The following is a 12,391-nucleotide window of genomic DNA, read 5'->3' as shown; positions in this document are numbered from 1 at the left end:
CAGGAGCTGGCCTTCAGGGCCTGGGAGAGAGCAGGGTGAGACTGCCTGGTGATGTGCTGCAGATGCTCCCTTCCCATCTGTGAAATGGGCTCATAACACTTATCTTGTCTCCTTCTCAGGCTCAGAGGAGGTAGAAGAGTGAAGAGAATCGGAAGCCAACTTGTTTTTAGACTGTGTATGAAACACGTGTAAAGCCAGCAGTGATCCTTGCTACTACTTCTGCCGGGTTGAGCCCCACGAAATTGCCAACATGTAATTCTTTTGATATAAAAAAATGATAATTTCACACACAGAAACTAATAATATTGCGACTAAGAGCACTGGAAGGAATTGCTGGCGTTCGGTAAATTTTTTATGAAGTGCCCTCAGGGAAGAGGCACATCCCATTTCCCCGGTTGTACACCTCGGAAATCCTGACGTACGAGAATGTTCCAGGTGTGTTTTATTTATTGATACTCTACCTTGCTCTAGAAAGGCTTTAAGAACATGCCAACTCAGAGAGTGTCACCTCAAACAGGAATGAAAGAAGCAGCATACGGGCAGCAGGAGGGCAGAAACAGACGGAAGCCGACGGGGCAGAAGTGAATGACCCAGTTGAGACAGATTCTGAGGCTGGGCTTGGAAGGGCTGCCATTTACACTGTCTGTGACATCTGTGACAGGGAAGCCGGTCAGAGAAGGGAAACTGCCCACAGGCACCAAGTTCACATGGGAGCTCGTCCCAGAGGTCTTCCCGAGGGAGGCCTCCTTCCACAGGCTCTTTCTGATTTTGACCCTTAATGAAGTCTGATGGCACCTCTAGGGTCCTCCAACACTAGAAGGGGTACGGGCAAGTGTTAACTTGGCAGGTGACCATCTGAGAAGCCCCAGGGCAGCTCCTACTGGCAGAGTCCTACCGGGTCAGGTCAAGGTGGCTGATGATCAGGCCTCGTCCGTGGTCCGTCTGCATGAGCTGCAGGAGCAGGGCCAGGCTCTGCTGGCGGACGGTCAGAGCCCTGGCGGCCAGCAAGGAAGGCAGCAGCCGGCCCAGGTCTGGGCTCTCCAGCAGTAGGCGCTGGTTTTCCTCTGCAAGATAAGGGACGAGCACCTCATGCAATGACAGCGGGTAAACCACTCATCTCTCCCACCATTTCCCACTAGGACACCCAGCCCTCCTCTGCCCTTGTTTGAGCGGCGGGGTAATAAACGTCAGAGCACGAGCTCTAGAACCAGGCTGCTGGGCCCTGGCGACATGTGCACGATCGTGGCTGAGTCGCGAAGCCCTGTGGCCCTCAGCTTCCTCCTGAGTGAAACGAGGAAGACGGCTGGTGTGTTAGCAGGGCTCAGGGAGTGACGATAAGCCGGTGCTTCGAACAGGGGCTGGCTCACAGGCGGGGGCCATGTAGCATTACTCTTGGCAAAGGCTCCTTGGTGTGTGGGATTTGGAACATGAGGAAAGGGACCAAAATTGGCTTAACTGTAGATGCCTTTAGGCCGTCAGTTTTCATACACGGGCCAGAGAAAGCCTTGAGTTCCTTCTAGAAAACTAGAAATCACGTGAGACCACACATGGAGAGAGCATACCCTCCCCTTCCTAGATGTCAGCTACTTCCAAGGTGGTGGCACTGGCTCTGTCCGCTCCCCGCTCGTTCCTTGTCTAAGCAGGGACCTGAGTACATTTGAGAGGACGGAGAGGGATGGGCTGGAGTAGGAGACTCAGCCAGGAAAGAGAGCGAGTTTGTGTAGTTGATCTATTTTCTTCTGCTGGAAAAGGAGCTCATTGTAGTCTACGGCCATACCACCCTGAACGCGCCCGATCTCGTCTGATCTCGGAAGCTAAGCAGGGTCGGGCCTGGTTAGTACTTGGATGGAAAAGGAGCTCATTGTAAATAAGCCAAGTAACACAGGAGTATAAAGCTGACTGTGAAGGTCTCCTCCTCTTGTGGCCCTTCTGGGTAAGCTCATTCCTTAAAGGAGCCCCCTCCCCCCCGCCTCCTGTGACACTACTGTTAGAAATATGAGCCACCTACCCTGTCTTGACTTCTCTCTCCCACTCAACAGCATATCACGGACACAGTCCCCTGTCTGTAACTTTGTAAGCATCCCTGTGTCCTTTAGAAAAGCTTCTTTGCATTCACTGAGTTGATGCACTTGGCTTTCGCGGATCCAACAGAGTGTGTGTGTCCCTGTCTGTGTCTGACTCTGTTCTTGTGTTAGAGAAAAACGTGACCCTCAGGTTCACAGAAACTGAAGTCGGCGCAGGCTGAGGAAATCAGAGCTGCCAGGAGGGAGCTGAAGAAACACTCAGCCACCAAGCCCTGCCTGCCTCCCTGTCGTGTGTGTGTGGGGGTGTGGGATCGCCACCCCAGGTGTAGAATGCCACAGGGCGGCAGGGCGCCTTGATAGTGGCTCTCGTCTGAGCCCAGGTCCCTTCAGGAAAGAGTCCCCCTCATTCTCCAGTCCTCCGGAACTTAAGAGGACTCCCTCACTCTACTAAATCAAGGGGAAAAGTCGTATCATCTCATATTCAGCCTGTTCTAGTTTACCAATTGTCTCCCCCGGCTCTATGGCCGGCTTCCCACAGCAGCCCTAAGGAAAGGAGACCCAGCTAGCATCTCTCCCATTTTCAGTGTTTTCCGTCCTAGGTCAGGCCTCTCCCTATGAAAACATGCCTTTTTAAAAATGAAGGATATACTTATAATTTTTATTTATATTTACTACTTTACAAAAGGGGTCAGAAACCTCGTGCAAAAACTTCGTGAACCCCAGAAGATGCTAATATGTGGACAGGCAAATAAATGTGAACAAGTCGATAAATATCGTGTAGCATTTACTGTCCCAGTATTACACTGATCAGCAGCACAAGTAAGATGGCAGCAGGGACCACTGTTAAGTCTCCCAATGCTGAGATGGGTCCTGCGGTCAGCAAAAAAGGAATGGTATTTTTCGATGGGCAGGAGAGGAACAGCTTTGTCCACTGTATTGCCCATGTGTGAGCAGACATCAAGCATCTGCAAAGCGCCAGGTGAGGAAACCGCTCCTTCGGCAGACGGTGACTTCGCCCACCGTCAAGGCAGCTGTAAGGGACAGAGACACGGCTGAAGTGCAAACTGTGCTTCTGATCCCGAGGCTCTCCCTGGGGGAAGGGCCGGACGGACATCACCTCCCTTGGGCCCGGCCTGTGGGGGAGATGGTCCTGCCTGCGCACGTGCATCCCCAGTGCAGGAAGAGGAGGCGGCGACGGCCCGTGCTTACCGTTCCCTGCGCACACTGCTTGCCAGAGCCTGAGGACACACACACACACCATCTCTTCCACTGCATCTTTTTCTGCTGTGGAAAAGCACCTAGAACAGATGAAGAATGGCAACAGGAAAACTGGAAAGTCGCCCTGATCCTCTTGGCTGGCCTTCTTCCGCTTCCTGACTCCTCCAATGTGGGCAATGTTCTAACGAGGAGCCGCAGGTCACCGGGACCTGGGGTCTGGGCAGCACGGGTCTGAGCGCTCTGGCAGAGGGGTGCAGGCCGAGGAGCTGGGGCTGCAGGGAGGGAGGCTGCTGAGCCGGGGCCATGGGCAATGGCTGCGCGGTGACATGAACGGTGGCAGGCCAGCAGCCTACTGAGGGCTCACAGGCCTCCACACACACCCAAACGTGTGCTGGTGGCCCCGACCCACACTAGTGTTCTCCTAGCCTGAGGAGCTGCACCCAAACCACTGAACTACAAAATAAAATAAAACTGAATTTAGCAATCCACCTCCTTTCCTACAGGTCTTTCTTCAGATAAAATTACAAATGGGACGAGCCAGGACCCAGCAGATCTCATTTCTTGATGTGATCAGCAAATTCCAAGAGAGGAGAGAACAAATGGCAATCTTGCCCAAAGACTGGCAATCTTGCCCTTTTGGGAAGCGAAAAAATGGTCACTTCTCTGACTTGGCAGTGCCTGGTGGAAGCCCAAGGGAGTGCGGCCGACCTCCTCTCGGAGGTTAACTGTGGCCAAACTCAAACCAGGCTCCGCCCGTGTGACCAGGGATACTTCACGGAGAACTGAGAACTGTTCATCCTTCCTTGCGGTACTGCTGACGGCCTCTATAAACACCCCTACCTTCTCAGGACCGCATTCTCGCTGATGAGACGGAATCCGTTGTGTGTCCTGAATAAAGTTTGTTCCGTGCCTGGAATGAATTCATAAAAACCGCATTGGATTTTGGAACCGTCTGGCTGATGTCTGGCCAAAACAGAGCCAGCTGATGATGAGAAATCCACTATGGAATGTCAAGGTCACCAAATTCACAGACTGGGCAGAAATAAATACCTGTACGTTCTGAAACCTACAGCTGTCATCGGCCACTTCTAGCCTCAGGGAGGCGGACCTCCTGTTCTGAGAAGGGGGGCTGGGCCTGGGTGCCCCTGTCGGTTATCTGACAACACATCACTGTCATCTTTAGAGAGTCTCCAGGAGCTGCTTAACTTCTGGGAAGAGCATATCCATCTGTTCTTAAATATGTATTTTGAAGTTGTTTCTAGGCTCTAGAGAGGAACCTGTACTCTCTAAGAAATCAGTGGAGGGTGTATTTGAGCGCCTCCCCCATCACACACTACAGGGAGGTCCGAGATCCCATCTCTGTGCCCAGGGCATCCTGTCACTGAGTACAGAAGTGGCCGAAGCTCTGGTGTGACGTCTACAAGCACCGCTGAAAGAGGACAGCAAGGCTCTCGCCAGCAGCAGATATTAGCGCATTTGCTCTGGAATGACCTACACATCCTGAGAAGCCGTTACATGTAACTGGGGTGAACCTTATGGTCTTGTCTTAGAAAATTCTGTCTTCCGTTCCTCCGTGGTTGGGGGGAGATGTGTGAGGGTGGGAGATGGTGTTGTTGGGGGGGTCTATGGGGAAACCCAGAAGGTGTGCAGGTATGTGGACAGCGTGAGGAGGATGGGTGAGGGGTGCTTAGGTGAGGCGTGTGCATATGTGAGGTAAATACGTGTGGTGAGTATGTGCCCGGGGTGTGGTTTGTGGGCGTGTGTCTTATATTGTTGTGTATCTGGGGGCGTGGGCCGCCTATGCTCTGAGCGCACGCATGCTCTGCGGGGGGCGGGCGCCGGGGCGGGGGTGTTTCTCCCGTGGCCTGCTCAGTCCTGACACTACAGCAGACCTGCAGCATTTGTGGAAGGAAGGGGTATAGGGATTCTCCGCCTCCTCGGGGCTGACCTTCACCCTGCCCTTTTATGCTGACTATATTCACAAGGCCACACGCGTCTCTGGCTTACAGTCCTTCATCATTTCAGTCAGGATTTCAATCCCTCCTGCATAGAACAAGGGGGTCTGATCGGGCTTGCACAATGTCTCCAGGAGATTTCTGACGGTCACGGCCGTGTTCTTTCCCGCATCCAGCGATCTGTGGGCTTCCTTCTCTTGAAGGTCTGCTTTCTCCCGGAGATTCACTTGATTCAGGTAATCTGTGAGACGAGAAGGGAAAGAAAAGAAGAGAAACAAACAGAGCCCTAACAATCAACATCACGACCGCAGAGTAGCCTTTGTGAAGGACGGGAGGTTGAGAGGCGTGAAGTGTTGACGATCATTCAAACCTGGCTTCAGCAGGGAAAATTTTAGGAAGGATGTCCAGCCTATACCCAGAATTTTAAACCATCTTCGGGATTCAAGGACAACATTATGTCCTACCTCGAAGGCTCTAAGGGACGATGGTGTAGAAAGGAGGAAGGCAAAGGTCTGAGTGGGAGAACAGAGAGGGAAGAGGAGCGGACAGCGGGCAAACAGGGAGGGCTTGATGTGGCTTTGAGGTCAAGTGCAGAGAAGGTATGGGAGGCACCTCAGGGCCAGAGCACAAAGCGAAAGTGCAATTCAAAGGTAGGACAGCAATAGGAACAGCCTCACCTTTCTTTTTTTTTTTAAAGATTTTATTTATTTATTTGACAGAGATCATAGGTAGGCAGAGAGGCAGGCAGAGAGAGAGGAGGAAGCAGGCTCCCTGCTGAGCAGAGAGCCTGATGTGGGGCTCGATCCCAGGACCCTGGGATCATGACCTGAGCCAAAGGCAGAGGCTTAACCCACCGAGACACCCAGGCGCCCCACAGCCTCACCTTTCACCTGGGCCTGCAGTTGGGGGTTTATTTCTGAGATCTTCTGATAACACTCTCTAGCCTGGAAAAAAGAGACAAGACCTTGAAGAGTAGTCAGGGGGTGAAGGTGATATTAAGAAAGACACCAGGCGCCACAGGGCTGGGCTTCATTATTTCCTCCTGGCCTCCTCCTGCTCCCAGCGTAGGAGGCAGGCATGGGAACGCAGCATGCGGTTGGCATTTTGTCTAAGCTTCTCTGGTTCTGTGGGGCAAGAGGCGTTCTTGCAGGACTTGGTAAAAAAAAAAAAAAAAAAAAAATAGTGTTGTCAGGTCCAGCTGTGATGGAAAAATATTCAGTCCCGAATTTCATGGATTGTGCCTGGCTGGTAGAGGAATAATCCTAAGGTGATTGCAAAATTTAGAAATTTTGCTCGCACCGAGAGAGGACAGGAGGCTACTTGTCAGATATGCCCACAAGGAGCAGGGAGAGAAATGAAGATGGAGACACTGTTGACAGAGACTTTTGGGAACAGGAAAAGAGAAGTGTCTACTTATACACACAGGGCTGCAAAGAGAGTCCCTAAGGGGTCCACTCACTGGCCATGTAAGACTTGCAAGAAAACCTAAGAGTGAGGGCCTCTCCCTGAGGAGACTGCTGGAAAGTTTCTGGGAAAAAAAGGGAAGACTGCAGCTCATAGGGCATGTTAGTAGGTTTTGGGCTGTACTGTCTCAGGGGTATGAAGAATTCTGCCCAGTCACTGAGAAAAACAAGCACAGAAGAAAATGGGCTCTGAGCTGTCTTGAAAGCTCCAGGCTCATCCAGAAGATCAGGATTAAGAAATGAATGGAAGAGAAAACATGACATAAAACAGACTGGTGTCACGGGACAGAGGTACGCAGAGCAAACACGGTAACTGCTATAGACTGTGTCCCCCCCAAACTTCTATGTTGAAACCTAACCCCAATGTGACGTTCTTGGAGGTGGGGCTTCTGGGAGGTGATTAGGTCATTGGGGTGCAGTTCTCTTGAGTGAGACTTGTGTCCTTATCAAAGAGACCCCAGGGACCTCTCTTTAGCCTTCTGGCTGTGTATGAACAGGAAGCGGTTCTCAACACACACCAGCCTGCTGGTGTCTTCATCTTGGACTTTCCAACCTCCTGAACTGTGAGAATTAAAATGTTTGCTATTTAAGCCACCTGGTGTCTGGTAGTTCTTAGGGTAGCCCAAAAGGATGAGGGCAGTGAACCTGTATGCAACTTCTTTGGAACCCCAGATCTAGTCCACCAGCAACTCCTGTTGGCTTCCCTGTTGGTATATATCTGGAATCCCAACATTTCCCACCACCTCTCTCAACACCAAACTGGTTCAAGCCATCATTACACCTCACTTGGAAAGTCTATTGTAATAGCCTTCTAACTAGTTCTCTGTTCTTTGCCTACTATGTCAAGATATATTCTCAATGCAGCAGTGAAAATATGAGTCACATCAATGTGACCTTGAAAATATGAGTCACATCATTTCATTCCCTCACTCAAAACTCTCCAATAGCTCCCAGCTCACTCAGAGTAAAAGCCAAAGTACTTGCAAAGCCTGTGAGGCTGCAGGGAATCAGTCCCCTCCCGTACTGCCATCGTCTGCCTGACCTCACCGCCTGTCACTCTGCTCTAGCTGACCCTCTGACTGGACCACTCCTACGTGACTTGCTCACCTCACTCCCTCCCTTCCTGCAGGGAGGCCTTCCCTGACAGCTCTATATAAAACTGACCTCACCTTTGCTGCTTCCTGATTTCATTTTCTCAATAACACTTTTCACGAACCAACATACTACACACCTACTTATGTGGTTCCTGTTCCCAGCCACTGCTACTCCAGAATGTAACTTCCATTAAGTCAAGGATTTTGCCTGGTTTGCTACAGTACTCTTAATGTCTAGGGCAGTGCCAGAAATGTAGAAAGTATGTATACATATTTGCTGAGTGAATTAGTTACCTGAATGAATGAATAAGTGGATAGAATTTGGTGGAGAGGGGAGGGTTCTACTATTTGACCTTAGTACAATAGGCCTGTATTACTTTTAGATTTAAATCCACCAAAAAATAATCTTTGAATGTATAATAGGAGGCAATTAAAAAAATAGTGTCTTATCAGTGGAAAGATATTCCATGTTCATGGATTAGAAAGCTTAATATTATTAAGATGGCAATACTCCCTAAATTGACCTACAGATTTAATGAAATCCCCATTGAAATTCCATCTGGCTTCTTTGCAGAAATTGACAAGCTGATCCTAAAATTTGTATGGTAATTCAAGGGACCTAGGATAACTAAAACAATCTTGAAAAGGTAGAGCAAAGTTAGAAGACTCACATTTTACTTCCTCATTTCAAAATTTACTACAAAGCTATTGGACTCAGGACAATGTGGGATAGGCATAAGAACAGACATATCAATCAATGGAATAAAACTGAGAGTCCAGGAATAAACACATGCATTTATGATCAACTGATTTTTGACAAAGGTGCCAAAATTATTCAATGGGAGACAGAACAGTCATTTTAACAAACGGTGCTGGGCACACTGAATATCCACATACAAAAGAATGAAATTACAGCCCTTTCTCACACCATAAAAATTAACTCAAAGTGGTTCAGAGATCTAAATATAAGAGCTAAAGCCATACAGAGAATCAAACACAGAAGTAAATCTTGGATTAGACAATGATTTCTTAGATATGACACCAAAAATATAAGCAATCAAAGGAAAAAAATAAATAATTTAGCCTTCATCAAAATTAAACAATTTTTTTTGTGTTACAAAGGACACAGTCAAGAAAGTGAAAGGACAACATAGAGAGTGAAAGAAAATATTTGAAAATCACTTGTCGAATAAGGGGCCTGCATCCAAAACATATAAAGTACTGTTCACTTAATATAAAAATGCAAATAACCGAATAAAAATAAAATATAAAAATGCAAATAACCTAAAAAATAGGCAAAGGATCTGAAGAGACCTTTCTCCAAAGAGGATATACAAAGGGCCAACAAGCCACAAGAAAACAGACTCCACATAATTAGCCATCAAGGAAATGCAAATCCAAACAAGGAGTTAAGCTTCACACGCACTAGGATGGCTGTAATCAAGAAGAGATAAGAGTATCGCTCAGGATGTCGAGAAACTGAAAGCACGTACGGCTGATGGGCATGAAAATGGTGCAGCCACTTGGGGAAACCCTCTGGCAGGTCCTCCGAAGGTTAAACACACGATTACCATAGGCCTCAGCAGTCCCTCGTACATCCTCAGGTGGACTGTGCACATATCTCCACACAAAACCTTGTACGTGGATATTCATAATAGCCCTCATGTTCGCCAACCGAGGAAGGGTTAAATAAAATGTAGATTATCGATACAATGGAATATTACCCAGCAATAAAAGGAACAAGGTACTGTTAGACGCTACAATATGGACGACCCCTAAAACATTACACTAAGTGAAAGAGAGAGCCACAAAAGACAGCATGTCGTATAATTCTACTTATAAGAAGAGTCTAGAACACACAGAGGTTGATTAGCCGATGCCCGGGTTGAGGGGGGGTGGAAAGAAGGGGAGTACTACCAGTGGGAATAGGGCTTTTTGGGGGACAAAAATGTTCTAAAGCTGAGTGCGGTGAGGGCTGCACGTCTCTGAATACAGGAAAACCCACTGAACTGTGTATTTCCCGCAGATGAACTGTTTGGTGTGTGAATCGGGGATCTTAACAAAGCTGCTGTTAACAATATAGAACAGCTTAGTGCGTAAATACAGCTACACGGTTACTCTGGGGTGATGAGATTAGGAGTGAATTTTGTGTTAGTCTCTCCAGAGACGCTCCTCCCGGGGCCGACAGAACACTGGTCCGAGACACTGCAGAAGGGATTCTTGGGCAGGTGGGGCTGTCCTGGAGGACACCCAACGTCCTTCCCAACTCAGAGACTGTAAGAGCCACCTCAGAAAATCCTAGAAGGTGGCCTAGTATCTAATTCACTTTGGAGGAACGTGGTTCTTCTCTGAGGAGATCTGAGGCCTTGCTCTGTGATCGCGTGTTCGCTCCTCTCAGCACTTACCACACTGTAGTTCTTCAGGGCCAGGTGGGCTTTTCCCATGTGGAAATAGGCTTTTGTGCATTTTTCATCACACTGCATGAAAGAGAATGACTGATCAGATGTTTCAGAAGGTCTGAAGTCATGAGCCACTCCCCTAACTGCCCAGCTAAGTAGAGAGAAGGCAGAACGCGGGTTGTCAGGACAGCTATTAGGTTTGACAGTGAGAACTTCTCTGTACCTCTGTGGCCAAACTAATTGAAGACTGTGAGGAGCCTGGATGCACAAGCAAGCTCTGTATCAAATTAATTAGCAATCCTTGCCGGTCTTCACTTCCATTTAATGAGACTCAATCAGGAGACAAACCAGAAACCCTTACTTTAGAAGAGCTCTTGACCTCACCCAAACATTAGAATCACTGGGGATGCTTATCAGAACCCGCGAGGCCATGCTGAACCCCGTGCCTGTTAAAAATTATCTTCTGGGGTAGGGCCCAGGCAGCAATAATTTTGTAAGCCCCCCAGGAGAGGCAGGCATGCAGGCAGGCTTGAGGACCGCTGGTTTATTAGAAGAGACGATGTCTACTCTGGGTCAACAGCTGAGGTGACCGTGACGTCTTAGTGGGCCTGGCAAGTTCCTCCCCTGAAAAAAACCGCGTGCATATCCCGAGAACTTATGTTCTTGTCACTTGATCAGGAGGGAAGCCCCCATCAGAAGGCAGGATCGGAACTTATGTGAGGCCACGGCCTTTGCACAGGGGCCCCTGCACCTGCCTACCCCTAATTATTACAACTCTGGAGAGATGGACTGACTTGGAACAAAGATGCCAACTACAACTTCTAACATCCAGTTAATTAGTCAAACCCTTTTATGTGTGAGGCATCGTGCCAAGGATACCCTCCCTGGGGCCTAGAGTGCAAGTTGAAGATTCTGAACACTCCTGGGTGAATTCCTGGCTGGCTTCTCCCCAGAAGTGGGACATGGGCCTGAAGAGCAGCCGTCCATTTCAGAGCAAAGGGGACGACCGAAAGAAATGACAGGCGGTGACGGAAGAGGCAGAGGGGACTGTTGTATGTGGAGAGGCCTTCGCAGGTGCATCCTCGTGAGCATCTTTTCCTGACGTGCTGCCAAGGGAAAGGCAGTGATGACAAGAGGACCGCATCATCCAGTCCTTGCCAGGCGGTTCGTACGGGTTATCTCCGATTCGCCTTCTAACAGCTCTGTGGAGTCCACGCGATTATTATCCCCATCGTACAGGTGAGGGAGCTAGAGGCTGGAGCGGCAGAGCTGGGGTTTAAAATCTGGCCATCTGACTCCAGGTCCCAGAGGCCTCGAACTACAGCAACTGTTCCTCAGAAAAGTGCTCTAGAAGTTGAGGAGAGGGAAATCCATGGTGAGGCAGCATGGCTTCACAAAGGGCGGGCAGATGAGGCATGTGAGCTGGGTCTTCCCGGCTATGAAGTGGTGAAGAGAGAAGGAGGGAGGGAGCATGGGCAGAGCAAGGCCGGGGGATGGGGGAGGACCGGGGGCTTCTGGCCAGGCCGACGGCAAGCATCGGGGTAGGGGTGGGTCCGGCTGGAAGGGGTGAGCCGGACAGTTGTTCCCCACGGAGGCCCTGGATGCCAGCCTGGGGGAGGGCGGTGAACAGCAGGGCGCACAGGAAAGTTGCTCTGAAGGCAGCGTGCAGAGCGGACTGCAGGCGGGAGAGGCAGGGGGACAAGTGAGGGAAGCGAAGCAGTCGCACAGAATGAGGGGCGAGCCTCAGGGTGGTGGCGGGGCGAGGCGAGCGCGGGTGCCAGAGCTGGGTCTCAGACAGTCGCTAAAGGAGGACCACGGGGAGGAGGATGTCAGGTCACAGGTTTGGGTCCGGTACCGGAAGACAACGTGTGTCATTAACAGAAAGAGGTTAAGTCAGGGCAGGGGGCAGGGACGGTGGAGGGGAGGAGGGAGACGCAGCGTGGTTCCAGTGGGCCCAGACAGTCAAATGGGGGCCTGCGGGAGGCAGCTGATGTGCACCCCTGGGGCCCCGGGAGGTGGAGACAGGGAAGGGGGTCTGAGGGCCGGCTGGACCCCGGAGAGGAGACGAGAGCTCCGAGGGAGAAGCTGCAGAGAGAAGGCAGGCAGGGAGCCGGGGAGTGAGCCCTGGAGAATCCGCAAACGATGAGGTCAAGAGGGCAAGAAGGGAATGGGCCAAGGGAAAGGAAAGGCCAGAGCAGAGGCCCATGAAAGTCAAACGCCCACTGGTCCTTCGTGGGC

General features: G+C 50.2%; 1 protein-coding gene across 5 annotated transcripts in view; it reads right to left on the bottom strand.

Annotated features, from left to right (window-relative positions):
* Positions 1–12,391, bottom strand: part of TTC12 (tetratricopeptide repeat domain 12) — a 50,874-nt gene that overhangs the window by 20,749 nt on the left and 17,734 nt on the right. For all 5 annotated transcript variants that reach the window (XM_032356628.1, XM_032356625.1, XM_032356627.1 and 2 more), the window contains 6 exons: positions 10,160–10,231; positions 6,081–6,141; positions 5,250–5,438; positions 4,083–4,152; positions 3,234–3,322; positions 896–1,064 (listed from right to left, as the gene is read on the bottom strand). In XM_032356628.1, coding sequence (XP_032212519.1) covers positions 896–1,064; positions 3,234–3,322; positions 4,083–4,152; positions 5,250–5,438; positions 6,081–6,141; positions 10,160–10,231 — 650 coding nt within the window. The remainder of the gene's footprint in view (positions 1–895; positions 1,065–3,233; positions 3,323–4,082; positions 4,153–5,249; positions 5,439–6,080; positions 6,142–10,159; positions 10,232–12,391) is intronic.

This window comes from Mustela erminea, chromosome 9 (assembly GCF_009829155.1).
Source record: "Mustela erminea isolate mMusErm1 chromosome 9, mMusErm1.Pri, whole genome shotgun sequence".
Taxonomy (NCBI): domain Eukaryota; kingdom Metazoa; phylum Chordata; class Mammalia; order Carnivora; family Mustelidae; genus Mustela; species Mustela erminea.
Note: the sequence above shows the minus strand (reverse complement) of the source record. Positions and strands in the feature narration are given on the sequence as shown.